At 40.3% G+C, this 21,883-nt stretch overlaps 1 protein-coding gene across 1 annotated transcript in view; it reads right to left on the bottom strand.

Moving 5' to 3' along the window:
* The window catches only part of LOC148034558 (Threonyl-tRNA synthetase), a 37,441-nt gene that overhangs the window by 9,125 nt on the left and 6,433 nt on the right, over window positions 1–21,883 (bottom strand). The window contains exons 3-14 of the mRNA XM_087679504.1: window positions 18,819–18,944; window positions 18,527–18,586; window positions 18,331–18,420; window positions 17,730–17,804; window positions 17,485–17,613; window positions 17,288–17,377; window positions 16,925–17,013; window positions 16,715–16,811; window positions 16,255–16,341; window positions 16,067–16,151; window positions 14,640–14,734; window positions 14,083–14,115 (exon numbers count right to left, since the gene is read on the bottom strand). Of these exons, the coding sequence (XP_087535630.1) occupies window positions 14,083–14,115; window positions 14,640–14,734; window positions 16,067–16,151; window positions 16,255–16,341; window positions 16,715–16,811; window positions 16,925–17,013; window positions 17,288–17,377; window positions 17,485–17,613; window positions 17,730–17,804; window positions 18,331–18,420; window positions 18,527–18,586; window positions 18,819–18,944 (1,056 nt within the window). The remainder of the gene's footprint in view (window positions 1–14,082; window positions 14,116–14,639; window positions 14,735–16,066; window positions 16,152–16,254; window positions 16,342–16,714; window positions 16,812–16,924; window positions 17,014–17,287; window positions 17,378–17,484; window positions 17,614–17,729; window positions 17,805–18,330; window positions 18,421–18,526; window positions 18,587–18,818; window positions 18,945–21,883) is intronic.

Below are 21,883 nucleotides of genomic sequence, written 5' to 3'. Positions count from 1 at the left end.
TACTCTACAAGCTCCCCCGGAGTTTGATGGAGTAGCAAATGCTTTGAGGGTGCAGACATCCTCTACACCTATGAGCTTTACACATGTCCTCAATACTACTTGAGTATGAGATATCTTTGCGTTTACAAGGGAGGCTCTGAAGTCTCGTCTCATTATGGAGGTTTTAGTGAGGCCTCTACAACTTCAGAGAGGGGTGACCAGAAGAAGAAGTCAAAGGCCCAATGTTATTGCTGTGGTAAGAAGAGCCACTTGCGGAAGAAATGCAAAGAGTTAGCAACCTCAGAAAAGAAGAAAGAGAAGAAGAAAAGGCGGGATGCAAACTCCTCTCGCACGTCATCCTCTTCCTCAAACTCCAACTCCGATCCTCCGACCAAGGAGAAGGCCGCAACACAGAAGGGATCCACTTCTTCAAACAAAGGAAAGGGCTTAATTGCCCCTTCCTCTACTACTTTCTAGTCCAAGTGATGCGGTCATCACTCACAACTCTTCAGTGCTAGAGGGAGTGTGAGAGGGTAGTGAGATGAGGCAACCACATCTCATCTATACCGGTATACAAGTCCACAGGTTCAAAAGAGGGATGTTCCTGACGCATCATCGATCGAAGTCTAGCAAGTTCAAATCTAGGGCTAGCATTAACATCTAGGTCCATGATGAGCTATTCTTTGACAACAAGCTGACATTGTTGTGACAAATAAAGAAGACCTTTTGATATGTCTCTAAGTATACACATGCTAAGGATGTGATTTTCTTCACCAAGATCTTTCATATCAAAACTACTATGTAGGTTCTACTTCAATGTGTCCAAAGCATGAGAATCCCTAAAACCAATCAGTATGTTATCCACATACAAAATCAACAAAATAAGGCTGGCATCATCAACTACATTTATGGTATATAAGCAATGATCCACTTGACTTCTTTTAAAACCTTGAGATTGCATGAGCGTATCATATTGTTACCATTCACGCAATGCCTGTTTCAGCCCATACAAGCTTTTGTCGAGTTTATATACCATCTTGTCTTGGCCCTTAGCCACAAAACCTTCTATTTGTTGCATATGTATGTCCTGATGCAGATCCCCATGTAAGAAGGCAATCTTTATATCCATCTGTGTAAGTTCCATATCTTCACATGCAACCAAGCCCAATATGGTTCGCAAAGTAGTCGTTTTGACTACATCTCGTCAAAGTCAATCCCATGTTCCTACTGGTACTCTTTTACATCAAGTCGTGCTTTGTACTTTGGCAAGGAACCAAAAGTGACCTTCATCTTGTAGACCCAATTGCATGGTAGAACTTTATGCCCCTTGGGCAAATGCACCAAATCCCAAGTACCATTCTTCTTTAGAGATTCCTTTTCTAACAGCACAACTTTATGCTATTTCTTACTATCCTCGATTAGTATTTGCTGGTTGTTCACCTTGCAAATCTGCATTAGCAGCTTGCTGTTCAAAGGGTTCAGCATGCTGGCTTGCCTATTCCAGCTGTTCCAATGGCACATTTTTTTACTGAGACTATGATATATCATGGGCAACTTCTTGCTGATCAATTTCAACATCATTCCCTGCATTTATAGGTCATTTACAACAAGTATTTGATGTTGTTCAGCGGGCACTCTTTGTTGTCCTACAAGTATTCCTTCTCGGAACAAAACCCTTCTAACTTTCTCTATCTTTTTGGGCTGTTTATGCATGCGATCTTCCCAGAAGATAACATCATTGATATGTACAATTTTTCTTTTCTGAAGATCCCATAATTTATACCCCATTTCACCCTCGTCACCATATCCTAGGAAAATGCAATTACGAGACTTTGGCTCCAATTTGCTGCATTGTTCCTTGTGTATGTGCACAAATGCCTCACAGCCAAACACTCTCAAGTGTGTATACGAAGGTGGCTTGCTCGACCACACTTCTTGAGGGACTCTCCCCCTCAAAGACATGTTCGGTGACCAATTTATCAAATGTACGGTTGTTATAACAACCTCTTGTCAAAAGACGACGTACCAGCAAGACAGTAGGGTTTGCGGGGAGAAACACAGAGTGAACTTGGCAAACACTAAGAAGAGAAGAAAAGAGAGAAGAAACTCTGATGAATGGAATGATGAAGTTCTGAATCATGGAATGAATGTGATACAAGGGAACAAGGGTGCCATAGCACAAGGAAGATGATGAAGACAGCCATGAACCAAGAACCGCAATGTCCTCCTGAAGGGGTGTGAGGGTAGTGGAGAGGCTGGAGAGAGGAGGTGACGGACTGAATGAATCAGCCGTCAGGAATGAATGAGAAAGTGGCCTATAAATAGGCACAGCCAATCTAGGATGGCACCTCTTTTTGGGACTACAAACCCTAAACGCAAAACACAGAAACGCAAATACGCAATCTGCGAGTCTCAACACCCCCTCTCAGGCCCAAAAAGGAAAACAAGAGAAGAGTGAGGTGGAGATGCAATGCTACATGTTGAAGAATGCTCATGCAACAAGTGCCACTTGGATAGTGTCCTTCGTGGAAAATTTGTTCACTTTCCCTAGCGTCCTAGTACAAAGATGATGAAATCATGCAATGCATAGGAGGAATGTCGGACTTTGTGTGGCGTCGAGAACCATAAGGATAGGCTCGTACTCGATCTCGGAAGGTAACTCCATGCTGACCAAGGGACGAAGATGATCCACCCTGTAATCTGAGAATACCACCTGAAAGGAGACCTTTGAAGATAGTCAGGAGACAGAATGAGTTGTAGAGTCTGAAACTCAACCTCGGGAGAGAAGCCACTAGCTCCATGACTCTATGCTGGAAGGAATACAAACGCCTAGGCACCAAGTCGTTGCTGAAGATCCAAGAGCCCCAATCTAGGTAGATCCTCTAGATCCTGGGTATGAGTAGAGGAAATGACTACTCAAAGGAGAGTCACTCCTCCAAAGTGAAAGGTGGTGGTATGTGAGGAACTTCATGGCACATAGGATCCCTTTCTGAATTGGAAGGAGTAGAAGTAGGAGCCCCCTCTGAAGCCGAAGAAAAACTAGAAGCCCCCTCTGAGAGCGTAAGAAAATCCACTGCTGAATCCCAGTCTAAGAGAGAAAGGGAATCCAACCACTCATGGCTCACAAACTGCAAAGTATCTGATGACGAAGAATGGTTGGAAACTATGCAAAATACCTTGCTACGGGTACATGTACTATTTCCTTTGTTGCTACAAATGGTTAAGTCGAAAAGCTTTCAAATTATTGTATGTTCTATAAATTAGAAAAAATATATTATCAGTTGCTGCCATAATTGATCTTGGTTATGAAGTGAGATTCAATAAGACAAGTGCAAAAATTCTTAATAGTGATGTGGCAAAGTTATTGACAAAGGAGAAAGGAGGAACAACCTGTATGAGCTAAGTGCTCTTATAGCCACCGTTGGAGTGATCACAAGTAAGCTTTGGCATGAAAGCACATTGGATTTGCAATTTTAAAGGACATGCATAAGCAAGGTATGGTTGCTCACCTACTTGCAATTACATTGAATTGAAGGATCCATGTGAAGCTTGTCTGATGGGCAAGCAATAGTGCCGAAGAAGGTATCTGGACCTCAAAAGAAAAAGCCGGAAAGTACCAAGAAGTGGCCTCTTAAACCTAAGTGGAAGAGGATGGGGAAGAAGAAGGCTCAGGATGAGCCAAGGGTAGGGAACAGTTGTGGGCTCTCAAGAGAGTGAACTGTGTAGAAGATGTGGGCCATGAAAGCCACTGTACCCGAAAGTAGGTGGGGGAAACCTCCACGCAATGGGGAGGTCTCTAGGAGGGCTTATCGCCTCGTAAGGTCTTAGAGCGTGCTAGCGTATCGGGTGCAGCTTATTGCCTTGAGCATAATACTCTGATAGCCGATGCAGAACGATCTCTGTGGCCCAGAAAGGAGAGGTAGCACAATGAGTGCCTGTGGAAGACGCATATACTCCGAAGGGGTCGGGAGCAAAGGTTGATGTCGACACTCTTCGATGAGATGACCATTCATGCGTAGTAAAAACACCTAGTAGTCTGGTCATCTGTCAATGGAGACACCATGGTACTCGTGTGGCAAACTAGAGAAGGGAGGGTGGGAGGGAGAAAAAGGATATCTCCCAATGAGCAGTGAAAATGATAGAGAAATCAAATGTTGATGTCAAACCCACCATCGATCTTTGTCTTCTTTGATGAGGAGGAGACAGAACACAAGTTGCAAGAGAGACTAAAAACGCAAGAAAAACCAGCAACAGCAATCAGCACGCTGAAATCAGTAGGCTGGAAACAAGGGCCAAACTGTTGTAGACAGCAATGGCCAGCTTGGACTACGATGTCCTCCGCGTCCACAGTGTGGGCAGCAAGCTGAAATACCTGAAATCTGCAAAAACGAGATTGTTTTTTGAATGGAGAGTAATCAGCAACAGTCGCTCTACTGTAAACAGCTGTAAACTGCGAGTGGAAGGCTGAAAACAGGCGCCAAAATGTAGATGACAGCAAGGGACAGCTGAGATTGCAATGTCCTCCGCAAAAGGGGTGTGGACAGCAAGCTGAAAACACCTGAAACCTACATAAACGAGACTTTGATGTAGCAGAAGAAGAAGAAGAGAAGTGGATGCCGAACCCACTACCGGTCTTTGCCTTCACTGGAGTGTAGAATCTTTGCCATTGTTTGAGCAGATCCGGCTCTGATACCATGTCAAAAGATGACGTACCAACGAGACCGTAAGGTTTGCAGGGAGGAACACGGAGTGAACTCGACAAACACTAAGAAGAGAAAAGAAGAGAGAAAAAACTCTGATGAATGGAATGATGAAGTTCTGAATCATGGAGTGAATGTGATACAAGGGAATAAGGGTGCCATAGCACAAGGAAGATGATGAAGACAGCCATGAACCAAGAACCGCAATGTCCTCCTGAAAGGGTGTGAGGGTAGTGGAGAGGCTGGAGAGAAGAGGTGATGGACTGAATTAATCAACCATCAAGAATGAATGAGAAAGTGGCCTATAAATAGGCACAGTCAGTCTAGGATGGCGCCCCTTTTTGGGGCTGCAAACCCTAAATGCAAACCCTAAAAGCAAAACACAAAAACGCAAACTACGAGTGAAGGGTGAAGGGTTACTCAACATCTCTACCCAAAATCCATAAAATAATGCGACATGAGACAACATGGTATGAATCTTCTCTTAAATAGTCCTATTCATACGCTCAACAACACCATTTTGGGGTGGATTATAAGTGATAGTAAGCTCCATTTTTATCCGTTTGCTGTCATAAAAGGCCTAAAAGGCTTTTGAAACATATTCCCCACCATTGTCAAAGCGAAGATACTTTAAGGTCTTCCTAGTCGTATTTTCAGCAAATGCCAAGAATTTTTTAACTTATCCAAAGCCTCGTCTTTAAGATGGATCAAATAAACCCATACTTTGTGTGTGGCATCATCAACAAAAGTGATAAATATTTCTTTTCTCCTAGAAACAACCCTAGCATCTCACATACATCAAAATATATCAACTCTAAGGGTGAAGATTTTAATGAAAGAGCCTTTTTATGTGATGTTTGAGCATATTTGTCAAAAATACAATGATTACAATGGTCGAAATCAGCATACATCAACAAACATGACAAATAACCCAAACGAGAAAGCACTTTCATTCCAGTTTGACTCACAAGCTCTAACCAACTATGCCACAAAGACACACTTCGCTACTTGGTTATGGCGACAACATGATCACACATACTAGATACATGTAATGGATACAAAGTATCACTTTTAGAGCCTTTAGCAACAATCCTAGAGCCCTTACATATCTTCCATTTTCTATCCCCAAAAGTGATGTGATAACCTTCATCATCTAACTGCCCTGTGCTTAAGCTGAGGTACATGCCTCACATTATGCAAAGTGAACACTGAACCATGCTGAAATGCCAAATGCACACTGTTAATCCTTGCAATGTTACATGCCTAATTGTCCCCCAAGTGAACAACACCATGTCTACCACTACTGTAGTCAAAAAGCCACTCACATTGTGATGTTACATGGAATGAAGCACCTTAATCAAGAATCCGGGAGTGCATGTCATCATCAAAATCTGCAATCAATGAATGTGCACTAAAAGTAGAAGCAAAGTATACATCATTGCCACTGTCATTCTCGTGACTAACTACATTGACTTTCTCTATTTTCACATTGTTCTTCTTTGCATGTTGGATGTCCTTTTCCTCATCTTTGTTATCATCATTGTTTTTGCCTTTGTCCTTTTCTTTCTTCCACTTAAAGCAATCCCGCTGAAGTGTCCTTTCTTGCCACAACAATGGCACTCCACATTTTCTTCCACGAGACTTGTTGTGTGCTTTGTTCTCAGAGTTGCCCTTCTACTAATAGCGTAGCATTAGAATTACTCATTCCTGTCCTAAAAAGCATCCCAACTTTCACGCAAAGTGCATAGCAAGAATGTTGCCTTGAATTCCTCATCAATGTGAAACTTCAAAGCAATTAGCTGGCTCAAAATAGAGTTAAACTCATTCAAATGTACAAACATGGTTGTATCTTCCTTCATATGAAGGTCTATCAAATTTTTCAACCAATAAACCTTGCTGGCTGCACTTTTAGGCATATAACTCCTCAAGTTGAGGCCACATATCATAGGCAAATTTATACTTCTCTATGTTAAAGCGCAAGGTATCTGACACTAAAAGTTCTATGGTAGAGCGCGCAAGCTCATCTAACTCATCCCACTCATCTAGATCCATAGTTGCTGATTTTAACCCTTTTGTCTTTATGAACTTTACATGTTTCTTCTACACCAAGGCATTATAGCACTGCTTTTGCCATATAGCACCCTCAAGCTTCTTAATGTGCAAAAGATTGTTGCGATCACTGCTGCCAGCCATGATTTGCAACTCAAAAGTGACTAAAATGTCAACAAATATGAGCCCAACTATCACACAAATGACCAAGGTGTGAAGCAAGTACCGACCAACAATGAAAATTCAACTAATTGCAGAAATTTCAGATCTGCAACTCAATTTTCAGATGTATAAAATGTGTGCTACAGCACATCACAAGCCATTGCAGCCATATCACGGGCTAATACAACAATGTCATGAGAAAGCCACAAATTTAGATGCAATCCCTGCTCCAAATGCATCCATGGGCAAAAATTTGACTCCCACGGTCAAAAGCCCCAAAGTTTCTCTGCTCAAACTGCTCAAATTACATCAAACATAGCTCCCGAGTGGATTGCACAAGTCAATTTTGCCAAAATTTCACAACTTTTGCAAAGCCTCAAACTTGTTTGGGATCCAACATGCTCAATTTGCATAGAAATTGCACTGCAAGTATATACCAAGACCAACTTTGACCCAAATTTTGCAAAAGCCCCAAATTGTACGAGGACCAATGTGTCAAATTTTCAAGATATTGTACATGTCCCTCTGCAATTTCTGCAATTACATGAAGAGCCCCGATTTCTAAGACCCGAGAGTGTCCAAAATTCCACAAATTTTACTCCCAAAGTAAAATCTTCAAGCATACGCCAAAATCTCCAAATTATGGGAGTAAATGTGTGCCAAATCTCTGAGATTTGTCAAGCTGTGCTTAGCCCACATGACAACCTGAAGAGCCCCTTTTAAAAAAATAATTTCTATTTTAAAAAAACTTGTTGCAAGTTGGGCTGTATGCAACCAGTGTTGACCTATCGACGGCTGTTGCCCGTCGACTGTCTGCCAGTCACCTGCTTGTGTTGCCTGCACCTGTCAATCGCCTAACTGCCTGACGTGACCTGCCACCTGCACCTGCCTGTCGCCTGCCTACCTGACAACTGTTGACTGCCTGTGCCTGAGTGTGGGACAGTCCCGTGACTTGACTCAAACTGATGACTTGCTGTGTCACAGCTCAGACAAGCTTTGGAAGCGCGGTCGAGATGTCCTTCAGCTCTGATACAAGTTTGTGGTGATCTCGGCACACTGAAGGTTCGATATTCAGCAATGGCAATGGCGAAGAGAAAGAGAGAAAGAATGAGCAGCAATAGAGAGGGAAAGAGAGTGAGATGCACAACATGTGGGTACAAAGACTTGTACCTTTTTTATGTTTTTTGTGATAGTTATATGTGAAGTACTAAAGTACAAGTGCTAAGGGTGTGTTCACACTCAAGCACGTATAAAAGGTAGTGGCCCTTTATTCCCAACATTAGTAGATTAATTAGCTCATGTGTGAGTTTGTGCGCTTTTGGTGGGCATTTCTTATTTATTTCTGGGTACAGACTAGCCGGCCACTATTTGGCATTGTCATAATGGCTGATCAACTGGAATTTTATTTTGCACACAATTGGGAATGGCCAACCTATTCATGGTTATTGCCTATTTATCGGCAAGCACTCCACCCTCCACATTGATCTTAGTGCATGGACCATACTTGGATGTTCTATTGGAGAGGGGTAGCCAATGCCCACAACCAATGATTTGTTCTGTACTCTCTTGTCTTGGTACATGAATTTCATTTCTTGAGCATCCATCTTTAAGTTCTTTTGCAATGTTCTTTCTTCACAACGTTTCTCCTCTCTTGTGTTTATTCAGTCTATTACAGCCCATTCCATTCCCCAAGCATCTATCTTTGAGTCCTTTTGCAATGTTCTTCTTTCTTTGTAGTGTTTCTCTCTCTCATATGTTTGTGTATTCTATTACAGATTCTCTCGCTTCCATCACTACACCTCTTCTTAGAGGCACCAACATTAGTTTTCCAAAAAGTTTAGCTAAAACATTTCTAGGGAAACTTTCTATCTCTTGCCTTTATCAGTACAGCTTTGAGTCTTTTTTTGGCTTCACACTTTATTTGGGAAGTGCTCTTTTTGGTGACAATATAAATTCATCTACATATCCCCTACAACTTCAATGCTAATAGCTCTTCTCTCCATCAAGATCGTACTCCTCCAGAAGTGTTAGTTTGTTCCTCTAAATTAAACAACCTAGTCAACACAAAGTCCAATATCCGATTGTTGTCCAAATCTAGTGGATTACCAAGTGGACTTGGACTCATTCGACCTAACTTGCTCTTGTTCACACAAAGCGAGGGCAATACATAAAAAAGTGGAAGTCTCACATGGTTAAAGGAAACATGGAAAGACTCTATTGGCTAGGCAATACATAAAAAAGTGGAAGTCTCACATGGTTAAAGGAAACATGGAAAGACTTTATTGGCTATATGGTGGGCTCAAAGCCCTTGGGCCTACTATATTCGCCTTTTCTAGGTGGAAATGTTTCCCTTCCAGGGGAGGCCGCCCATTTTCAAGAGGTGTGCATTGTGAAGACAATTCACTTTTCCTTTAGCTCATCACATGCTTCCATGCAAACGATACACCCCTGCCCACCTTCCTTACGCAATCTCTTATGAACCAAGCCTAAGGTAGACCTGGTTAGTTTAGTGTATAGTAAGTCACCTTTTCAATACACTTATTGTTTGTAAATAGATACAAATTAGTAAACTTCTGCAATTCATCCCCAACACAAGATCCAAATATTTCCCTCTAAGCTCTCAACTTAGCAACCATTGGAGGAACTTTCCCCACTATTAGCTACTTTTAGTAGCCTTCATTATGTAACCTTTAGCTCAGTGGTGAACTTTTAGAGGTCTTAGATTTTCAAGACCGTTAGATGTCAAACTCATGAGTTTAAACACATTGTAGCACTCTCAATTGTGGCAATCTACGTTGATTTCTAATACCATTTGGAGAACAAATGGCCAAATTAGTATTGTTGGATTTAGGGTTGCAGAAATACACACAAATTGTTTAACAAGAAAGCTTGAGAGCACATAACACAAAGTGTATTGACATGTTTCAAGTAGACCATTGAAGATTTATAAGTAAGTATTCCCTAGAGTGAATAGCATATATACAAGGATGACGGAAAAATACCTCCTAGTGAGGAGGAAAAGTGTCCCAATGGTCCTAAGTTCATTCACAAACATCACACCAAAATATAATAACCAGTATCAAACTCAATCACCATTCAAAATCTCAATCTTCAAGTAGAGTCCGCGTGGAGTTGCAATTTCCGATCAAAAGTTTCAATGGATGCTACAACTTAATAGCAAATTCGTAGATTAATTAGTAGTTTTATCAATTCTAAATTAGCTATAGTCTCTTTCACGACTCATACAAACTCCAAGTCTAGTTTTCTAAGATAAGATGATATACACTTACAATTGGGGAGAGTTATATTGCACTAGTGACTAAGACAAGGCAACATTGTCCCTAACGACAATAGAAAATAACCAATTTTAGGTGACCCAATGAGCCAAAACTTTGTCAGAAGGTTCCCAAAGCATGTATACATAATTGGCCAAAGTTTTTGTTATTAAAAGAAGGATCTTGTTGTGAAGTTTAAAGAGTTTGCTTTTAGAATTTGGTCAACTTTGTGAATTGTTTTAATGTTTTGGTCTAACATGTCCATTATTCAAAAGTTGTTAGCTATTTAAAGGCATTCTCAATTCTTAATCAATCTGTCTCCATTCCTCAAATCCAATCGTCGCAATTGGCCATTCATGTGCCCTGTGTAAATATCTTCAAATATGTATGTATTTGTTTCTGGCACCAACCCTCATCCTTCCATTCTAATAGTCTCCTCTCACGCATGACGATGATACATGGGCAACCAAGCAAAGAATAATAAGGTACATGTAGTGTAGCTACATGAGACTTTCAAATTGGTTACAACCAAAACATATTGAAAGGCTTGGTGGCTCATGGCAACCTCTAGCCGAGCTACATCTACACCACAAATGTACATCTACATCTACTTTTGGTTAAAATAGTAATAAAATGCAAGACCATGACACTCTTAAATATACAATCATATCAATATGGCCTATGGCCCAAGTTGACAACAAAACATCAATTGCAATCAAGACGGATAAAATGCTATGAAGAAATGGGAGCCCAACAAGAGACATGGACACTAAAAAACAATCTCCAGGTCCTTTGAGTAAGAAGACTTGTGTACATGACCTTGAGATAGCAATTCTAGTAGTAATTCTCAAGGATTGTATCCCTCTTGAAGCACTCTTTTTTTTTATCATTTTCATCTCTTGCAAAGTGGAATTTTTTATAATTGTATTGCACTCTCAACCTCTTCCATTTTCTCAAGGTTCATGGTATAGACCATTAGATAAGTGGTAGCATGATTGTTGTTAGAAATTACCAATTCTATGGGCAGTGCCCAATGTTTTAATAAAAAGGGCAATTATTTTGCACATTTGGTCTTGTAAGATCTCAAAATCAGTATGGGACATCCTTGAGTGTACGTTTGCAACTCGCAATGAGCCTAGGATACCTTACCTTCACAGAGAGTTGGCCAATGAGAACATGGATGAGAGTGATAGCATGACAAATCACCTTACTCACATACAGGATTTACGTGAGCGATTGCTCGATGTTGATGAAGTTATTCAAGATACTGAATTGGTAAACATCACACTGAACTCTCTTCCAGAGTCATATATTGGTTCCCACACCTCTATAGTATCATCTTTGGTTTTTGGGTGGGTTGGGGGGGCGGGGGGCGAGAAGTGTGGGAAGGGGAGAAACAGCATCCCCTTACATTTGTGTTGGAAGGTCTCTTGTTGTTAGAGGAACAAACTCGAAAGAATGCTGCATTGCGTTCAAGTGATGTGGCTATGCTTTCCAAATTCAAAGGCAAAGCTAAAGTCAAGTGAAAATTTAGTAAAAGGGAAATATTTGACAGCCATCAAACAAGGCTGTCCAAGACTCGTAAAAGCATAAAAAGAAAGGGAAATGGCATTAATGCAAGAAGCCCAATCATTATATTGATGGATGCAAAAACTGATTGGTCAAAGAGAATAAGGACTTCGGTTTGGTTGTCCAAGAAACATCAACAACCAATTCAATAGATGGTGATGCTTCAACCAACTTTGTGAAAGATTATGCCATTTCCCTTTCTCGGAAAAGTCTAAAAAGAAAGGGAAATGGCATTATTGCAAGAAGCCCAACCATTATATTGATGAATGCAAAAAGAGATTGGCCAAAGAAAAGGACTCCAATTTGGTTGTCCAAGAAACATCAACCAACGATTCAGTTCAACCAACTTTGTGGAGAAGCATTATGCATTTCTCACATGCAATTATGATTCTCTTATGGCCAACTCACCATTTAATGTTGCTGAACGCAACAAACATGGTATTTTGACAATGGAGCATCAAAGCATATCACTTCTAGGAAGTGTTTATTTACCTCTTTGCATTTAGCACCTACTAGGAAGCGTGTTACATGTGAGAACAACCACAGTTATGATGTATGTGGCATTGAAACAGCCACCATTACTGTTACAAAATGGTTCCGATTTCATGCTTCTAAATGTCTTGTTAAATGTGTATGGTTGCACAGATTGTTGGTTAATCTACATTTGCCATTGGAGGACCTTACATCCATTCTTTCTAACAGCCAGAGTACTATTGCGCACGAAATCCTTTGTTTCATGCTCGCTCGAAACACATTGAGGTGCATAACCATTATATCAAAGAAAGATGCTATGCAAGAGAAATCAACTTGATGTATGTATCCACACAAGAAAATGTTGCAAGCATTTCCACCAAAGCATTACCACATGAGAAGTTTGAGACTTTTCAAAAGTCCTTGAACTTACTACCCTTTGGTGATTGATCATCCTTTACTTCCACCCATTGGCACTACAAGGAGATGTTAGAATTTGCCAATTCTATGGGCAATGTCCAATGTTTTACTTAGTTGATTTTTGTCCGTTGTGTGGAATATTTGTGGATTGCACCTTTCCTTTTTCGAGAACATCGTCTCAAACTTTGCAAACAGACCTACACATTGCCAAGTTTTTTCTCTTTTTCCCTCTCTCACGTTGCACTATAGCACACATTTAACTGTAATAAAAATCAACTGACCATTGCACACACCAAATTAACAAAATGCACATCATAACATTGTAAATAAAATGAACCGAATGTTAATTGTAAAAGGAACCCCGCCGTTGCACAAGCACTTTGACACAATAACCCATCTAATTTTCTAAAAATTAATTCACAAGTGCACGCACACACGCGTTACAGACACATTAAATTGTAATTAAAATGAACCCCCCAAAGTCACGCATGCATGCATTCAAGTGCCACACATCATGTAATTGTAATAATGAACTGCATCAGTATAGTGTGAACACAACTACATTAATAAGCTGTGTCACCACCTCTAGAGTCAGTTCTAAAGTTAAATTAACCCTAGTTGAGTTACGGATAGGTCTAGCTTACTTAAGACCTATTGTACTCTCATTCTATCATTCTAGCACTTGCATCTTTTGAGTGTGGAATTGCCACCCACTCTTGCTCATGGACTTGTGTTCACTCTCTCTCTCTCTTCCTCCATTTCCAACAATTGCTTCAAAGCATAAACAAGGCGACAAAGAAAAACCCTTTCACAAGCCAATTCCCATTTTTGCACAAGAGCATACATCATGCGAACAATATAAATTCTCCTCAAAACTTTTCATGTTATATTTGATGATCTATATACAAGTGCTCCAACACAAAAAGGCTGGTGTTATGGAGAGCACACACACTTAGGGAGATGTTTTTGTCTTTGCTAGATCCGTGTGAGAGATGGGTGTGTATGCATGCACTTGCGGATTCTATACAGCTTGCATCACTCTTGTGGTGCCACCCAAACACATGATTTGGGGCGGTAAATCACATTGCATATCATTTTGAAAAGTGCACTCCATATATCAATGTGTAAATCATGGCATGGTAAGCCTTGCATAAAGGAAAGAGACACAAGAAAGGGAGACAGAAAAGAAGGGAAAATGCAAAAAGTGGGGGCTCCAAGAAGGTGTTTTTTTTTTGGGGGGGGGGGATTGTTTGCGGTTTCTTCACATGTTATATTACACTGGAGCACTTGGCATGAGAGGGAGGCCTGAGAAATTAACCATGATTCAGCAGCTTTTCTAATGACACACATTCATAGACAGTTCTTTATCTAGCAGGAGAAATGGCAAAAGATGTCCACGGAAATAACAATTTTTTCTAAAAGCAACTCAAATCCAAAACAAGAGCAAAGCTACAAACCTGGGACTCCATACAAAAAATGTGAGCGTCATCCTGTCAAAAGAACAGGAACCCTTGAAAAAGTTAGCAGAGCTTCCATTTGAAATGCTTCTAACTTCCAAGGTGAGAACAAATTTCACTATCAAGCTAAGCCAAAGAACACAATCAATCACAGAATGTAACTCAGATGATTGTCGCACTCTTAATACTTGTCTCTTCTACTAATTATTGCCAGCAATAGGAATTTTTTCATTAACTCGGTTCTCAAGGCAAGAAGTATCTTTTAAAGATCAGAAACAGTGGTAAAAACCACACAAACACACAAATATATGAGAAACAGTGGATTAAAAATATACAAGAAACTGTGGTTTAAGACCACACAGACACAGACAGACTAGCGCACACATAATGCAGAGATGGAGGGAGTGCAGGAGGAAGAAGAATCTGATGTCCAATCGAAGTACAGAAAACATAAGCATATCAACTGTTATTGCCAATTGCCACATACAATCAGGAGCCTAGTGTATATAACATTTATGAACATTTATGAAGCCAAATCTATAGTTTCATCATTCTACCTGTTGGAACCGCCGTACTCTTGTAAGACCAGTTAAGGCTCCGCTTAGTTCATTGCGATGCAGTACTCCAAAGTCTGCATACCTAAGTGGTAATTCTGCCACCAAAAAAACAGCACAATTGTGACTCACCATTCTTTCAGAGAGAACTTGGCACTCACTCTTCATGGGGAAGTTAAAGCCTTTAGTCTATGCAAAAGAACTTTGAACCACAAACATAAGACATCAATAGCTCACATTGTGCTTTTAGAAACACAGTGAATAATCCTCATAGTTAACTTCATGTTACTTGGCAGCATATGCCATACACTGAATAAGTAACTTCCCTTTCATACAAGAAATTAATTTGGATTCTGTAAGAAGCTTGAATCTTTTCTTCCTTTCAAAACAAAATTGTATGCCTTCCAGTATATAGTCACAAAAATTGCCGGTTCAGACATTCTTATGTCCTAAATGAGATTGGATGTGTCTAAAGACGTTTCTGCATTGACATTTTTCTCACAATACACGGGTACATACCAATAGCAACTTGATTATGGTTTGTTTTGCTTAGATAAAAAGTTATTACATCATTTATATCCGATGTTAATGTGACTTCAAAGTTTTTATTACATGTTCTCAGCAACACAAAGGCTGAGAAATCAATAGAGGATACGAATCACGATAATGATCACAACCAAGTGGTCTTACTGAACATTCATATCCAAAACCTGTTCCCAAAGCCAGATCTAACATTTATGTGATGTGCATATCAGAAAAACCAAACCTTTAATTGACAGATGGACTGCGACAAAAAAAGTATACATATTTTGCATATACCCACAAATTCCCAAAATCCAATCACATCTTTCTCAAACTACAAGTCCAAATTTTGTATATGTGTTAAGCTTTCCAAGTGCAATTTAGTTAAAATTTTCGTCACAGAAGGAGAAGAGGTAGAAATTAACATTTTGAAGAGATCAGACAAGTGTATGGCATCACAAGCATAACAAACACGGCATGGCATACTCATATAAACAAAAGTCACACACACACACACACACACACCCCCACCCTTTTACGTGGGGTGGAAATCAGATAAACCAATCTTTACTTGACACATGGCCTGCAATACAAAAAGTTTCTGGACACATGTTTTTACTTTTAGCCAAAAAATCCCTTTCTCAAACTAAAAGTCCAAATTTTGCACATGTGTTGAGCCCTCCAAATGGAATATCATTTTAAAAATTGGTCACACAATAAGAAGAGGTAGAAATTCACGTTTTCAAGAGATCAAACAAGTGTATGGCATCACAAGCATTACAAGCACAGCATGGCACACTTGTATACACGAAAGTCACACACGCACACACATGCACGCACACACCCACCCATACATGCCCATGCATGCACACATGCACAGAGAGAGAGAGAGAGAGAGAGAGAGTAACCTCTATAAGAACGCACTCTATGCTGAAACATTAAACAATGAGAAGGGCAGTTCATTGGCTTAAGACCATACTCTTGTTTTTCCACCTGAACATCATAGAACCAAGTGCAGCAAAGGGTATGATTTAGAACTTCTATACTTTGGCATAAAAAGTGATCACATAAAACCTTACCCAAGTGAGATACAGACCTCAAAGGTAAACATGTTCTCTTTATAGTTTGCTGCATGGCCTGACGTTTCCCAAAGTTGCATGTTAAATATATTGGGAGAGACCACCTGATACATAAATGTTATAAATCATATCACAATAAAAGCTGTGCATAGAATTATACATGACTTAGGAGCAAAAGTATCTTAGGTATAAAAGCTGTATTTTTAGGAAATGGGGCCAAAAGCTTCCAAATATCTAAGCCTCACTAACAGTTACCATATTACTGTCTACTCTTTTTGTGGAGTTAAAAAAGCAGCTGCCTATCACGTCAGATATCAATATGTAAGCCCTTCTGGTGGGAAAAGACGCAGAACCATGTCAAGCAGAGCAGTAGCACGAGCTTGCTAGCAACTTTGGAGTACAATTCAAAATGCACAAGCTTCAATTTGATAAAACCTTATCAACAAATCAGAAGGAAAAGTAAAGAATGATATAAACCTCTTGATATCCACGTTTCCAATACTCTGCCCGAATAAACTCTATTAACTTGTTATAAATACGAGCTCCGTGAGGAAGGAAAAAACAGCTCCCTGGACTGAAAATTTGGGAATGTTTAAAAGTGTGCAAAACTAAAATTTCACAACAAAAAAGCACAACAGAAAACCTTTCGGTCAAACAAGTAATCAGCCTTGCCAGCAAATATATTACCTTAGTGGATGAAAAAAGAATAGATCTTGAGCTTGCCCCAGAAGCCTATGGTCTCTCTTTTTTGCCTCTTCTATTTGATGAAGGTACTCCTGCATTCCCCCAGATAAAATGAAACAATGTTTAGAGTCAAATAAAAAGAGATGGTGGCACAAGACTGGGACCTGCATCCACATTTACCGATGTCCTCAGACAGGATCCTGATCAAATAACTACCTATCAACCCCACAGTACGTTCTTAGCTGTTATCTACCTCTTTTCCACTTTTAAGGAGATAGATGTAATGAGAATTATCAAACATTATACTGTACTCCTTGCATGGAAGATTGTATTGAGCTGAATCAATCCAAGAATAGGGCACCCTACCTTGAGCTTTTTAGAATCAGGAAAAGATATCCCATAGACACGTTGTAAGCTTTCGCGGTCAGCTTTGCCTCTCCAATAAGATGCAGAAGCCTGAGGTCAACAAAGTAAAAGTAAATAAAGCAACATGAGATGAAACACAAGTGTTACTTCCAAAAACTTATACAAAGAAGCTATTGTACTTAGGTGAGAGCGAAGACCTTTAAAGCAGCAAAAGCTTTGACGTAAGAAGTGTTTGGTATGTGAGGTCCTCGACACAGGTCAACCAACCGGCCACAGCGATAAACTGTGATAGTTTTGTCTTCTGGAAGCTCATTGATAATTTCTACCTACAGACAAAACAAAGCCAATTTGATGGTGTAGAATATCATTCAACTTCCACAGACTTAGTTCCAGGACAGCTAGACCACCAAACTGAAAGCGAATGCTCATGAGAGAAATGTACTTTGAACTTGTTCTCTGAAAAAATGTCCAGTGCCTGTTCTCGAGTCACCTCAATGCGCTCAAAGGGCTGCTTTTCCTGTTGATACAAAAAAGGCATTAAAGATGTAACAAATGCAAGCTCTAGGTTACATGACTCATTTTGTAGACATTGATCTGCCTCCCTTGTTTTTAAGTTAACCTAGAGGGTGATCCCCCCTCCAAAGCCAAAAGGTAACTATGAACACTCTCAAGGGAGATTCTTTGACAAAGATCAACTTCAGAAATGCCAAAATCACTTACAGGCCAGTAGGCAGCACATTCACACAAAAAACAATAAATTATTTGAAACCTTACAAATATAGTGCTTATATAATAATGTTGAATTCCATCAACGTATAAACCAAAAGATGTAACAAGAACTAACAAAGAAGAAGAGGTCAACCTCAGGCTATATCCCTGAACTCCTTAAAGCAAGGATTGGAGTTCTTTAAAAATACTCAAACTTCATAACACCAAATCACTTCAAACTTGTTAAAGAGCCATAAGCAGGAGATTCACAAGCACAAAATGACAACTCTTGAAATTCTAAAGATGTCCCTGCGATAAACAACCTTGAACCATACCTTCGCAATACCAGCAGCCTGTGTTTCTACTCGCTTGAAGTGATTCTCATTTAGTGTTATATCACCATAGTAAGCATCATAATAAAAACCCTGAGAACATAATTATTGACATTAGACACAGCTATCATATTTCACCTTCTCTGTGATTAAACAAAATTTCTGGGTCAAGTACAGAATGTGTGACAAGTGCACTTACTTCACCTCTTGTTGTACAGGGCCCAATGCATAATTTACACCCATACTCCAACTCCAGGGACTGAAAGAAAGCAAGTTCTACTCAGGAAACAATAACCACCAAAATAAAAGCTTGGCAATTTAATCTTTAAGTCTCAATTCCTAGCATTTCCATGGAACTACATGCACCTTTAAGAAAAGTCACAGCCTTTCTGTGCCTATACAAGATTAAAATTGTATTTTTTTTCAACAAACACATAAACACTGCAACCTTGCAAATCTGGCCTGAAAGACACTACAACGTGAATGCATACTTCTCCAAGGATGTGGGCACTTGAATGCCAAAATGTATCACGGCCTTCATTTGAATCAAATGAGAAAAACTTCAAGGTACAGTTCTCCTCCAATGGTCTAGTCATATCCCAAAGAGTGCCATTGACCTGTCAGAAAACTGACAATTTCAAATACTGAAAAAAGAAAGTACTGCTCTTCTCCGATGACATCGGCATGTCCTAAGGGTTGTCACTTTTAATCATAAGAAAACATCAATCCTTTCAACTACTCTGAAAAAAGAAAAGCATGTTAGAGTACTTCAAATGTTGTTAAATCATGGTCCTGCATTTACCAGTGACATGTGAGTGATTGGAATCAATTATCTGTAGACAGAAATCAAATCAGTGGACCAGAAAGTATACTTGGAGAAGTTACCCATTTCCTACAATTTGAAGCATATGAAACTTTTAATTCATAAGTGTTTTATACTTACAGAATACATTCCAAACAAAACTTGAATATTTTAAGAAGGAAAAAAAACATAACTTTCCAAAATTAGAAAGAAGTTTGGCTTTTCGTTTAGCCATATAATATGGTGGAAATTTCCTAAAGGCTAATATTGCTCATAATTTATGGACATATTGCAAGTTTGCACATAGACTTCTATTTATTTACTATATTTTGTATGATGTATGTGTTAAGAGTCAGCTCCCTGCCACATCAGCAGTGCCACATGGCAGCAGTCAGACTGTCCCGACTGCATTAAATGCAGCAGACCTGCCTTTTTTGGGCATTTTTCGAGGCATTCTTTTCAGCCTTTGTAAGGCTGAGTTTCCAGCAAACTTCATCGCTTGTATCTGACAGACTTCAGCCTGCTGGTGATAGAGATAGCACTCAGGGCTGACGGAGATCGAGGTCCTCAAGGCAGAGACATGCAGATATTCTCTCTGCACCCATGTATAATTCAGCATCCTCATACAGCATTCTTCACTGCAGATTTTCTGCATTTCACACACACACACACACTCTCTCTCTCTCTCTCTCTCTCTCTCTCTCTCTCTCTCTCTCTCTGTGTCACGGTCATTCGCTTCCGCATTGCTTCACTCTGACATGGTATTAAAGCATTGAAGGACTGACCTAGGGTGGACCTAACTGAAGAGGAGTTTTCAGCGCGACACAAGGCTGCATTTTCAGTGTTCAAGTGCGAGCAGGTGGGCTGCGCATCAAAACAAGGCTGAGGTGAGCATAGGCATGCGAGAAAAGAGAAGATTTGCTGAAGTTGCTGCTGTTTTTCTGCTGTTAGAGAAGGAAGAAGGCTGTGTTTTTGGCCTTCAAGTGCAGATTTTACCTTTTCATTGCCCCTGGCCGCTGAAGAAGGTTCGGGATACGAAGACAAGGGCCCTAGCAAGCTGCGTTTTCACACTCAAAAGGGGGTTTCTTTTGCGTTTGTGCAAGCATTGCAAGTGAAGATGTCTACAGAGACTGACGTGGAGTTCCAAGTGATCATGGACCGGAACGCACCTGTCTTACCGGCTCTTCCATCAGATCAAAAGCTCGATGGTGACAATTACCGCATATGGCGTGTGATGATGTTGACCATATTGGAGTCTTATGATTTGGCGGAGCTTGTGATGAAGGAGATCAACCGGCCCTCGGTGAGAGATGAGTCCAAACTCTCTTCTAGTGCTCGTGCGGAGTTGACCAAATCTCATCAGGACAAACTGAATGCCAAGATTCATTCTTCCCTTTTTCTGTCTTGTACAACAACCGTGATAGCCCATATAGAGCACTTGATGGTGGCTCATGAGATATGGCTAGAACTTGACCAAATGTACAACCACATGACCCTTATGAAGAGGGTTTCTTTGGAGGTGCAAATGCAGACCTTGTTCGTGAATAAGTCTTCTTCGCTTCGGGTGAAACCGGCCTATTCATTGGGAAGGGCGGTAGTGTACAACCAAAATAAATAAATGCTTTCACCCAATTTAACAGTCGCCCACTTTACCTGAACTTAATGACACAAAATCAAGAAGACATACAGGAAGCTAGAATGCTCCTGTTGCAACACATAGACCCTATTGGTCCCTAAGTTAGGCGCCCCTTGCGGTATTTCTTTATTTTTAAAAAGAGAAAGTACAATGGGCTGTCTTTCACCTATTCTGGGTGAAATTTGACAACATAACAATACAATTACTGACCCAAATCAAGTTGACCAAGAGGGGAAACTCTGCCCAAGTCTAAATCTTCTGGTTGGAGTGCAAAATTGACCATTTCAACCTGCTGTATTTACTGGTTCAGACCTGTTCTGAAACCTGTTTACAACTCATACTGTTCCCTGTACTGTTCAGCCCACTGTAATTACTGGTTCAGACCTGTTCTCACACCTCTTCTCAGCTCATATTGTTCCCTGCACTATCTTGCATCATTTGGGCCAAGTGCCCCTTGATTCTGACATCAATTGGGCTCTGAAATAACCTCTGAACAGTCCAAAATCAAAACTGATTTAATGCTATTTCAGACACTTGCTTGGTGAGGTTACCACCCTCACCTGTTCCTGCTTGTGGGCAGCAAACAACTGCTCCAGTTCCTGGAGAAAAGAGGCTCTTGCCTCGTGCAAAAACAGCATATTCCACACAGCCGTACCTGAATCAGAAGAAAGGCCCTCGATTCTACAGCATAACCATACTGTCAGGGAGAGAAAGAGAGAGAGTAGGAAGCAAGCTCAGCCCTCTGTGCATCATAGACAAGGTAGACCAGCTCTCAAGAGCTCTCCATCTGAGCAATCCATCTCCCTTTCACAAAAATGAGGCCCCCATGCATTGAAACTCGTTTTTGTGCTGCCCTCTCTTTCTCTTTTGGGAATTTATGCCCAAATTGTGAGACATGGCATACATGTAACAATTTTCCTGTTTAATCCTTTCGGTCTAAAATTCTCCATGCTCAGTGCAGAATTTGACCTCGGCACAGACCAGAGGATTAATCCTCGTACAAAAACGAAGATAATGACATGAACAGATTCTGGGGTCCAAAAATAGTAACTCCCTAAATTTTAGGAGTTGCTTCCATTGCATCCCCACTAGTCTTCTGACCATCTTTGCAGACTATG

Source organism: Lygodium microphyllum, chromosome 6, assembly GCF_053477565.2.
Source record: "Lygodium microphyllum isolate KBCC chromosome 6, Lygodium_microphyllum_v1.1.10, whole genome shotgun sequence".
Lineage (NCBI taxonomy): Eukaryota > Viridiplantae > Streptophyta > Polypodiopsida > Schizaeales > Lygodiaceae > Lygodium > Lygodium microphyllum.
The sequence above is the reverse complement of the archived record's forward strand: the minus strand, read 5'-3'. Positions and strand labels throughout refer to the sequence as shown.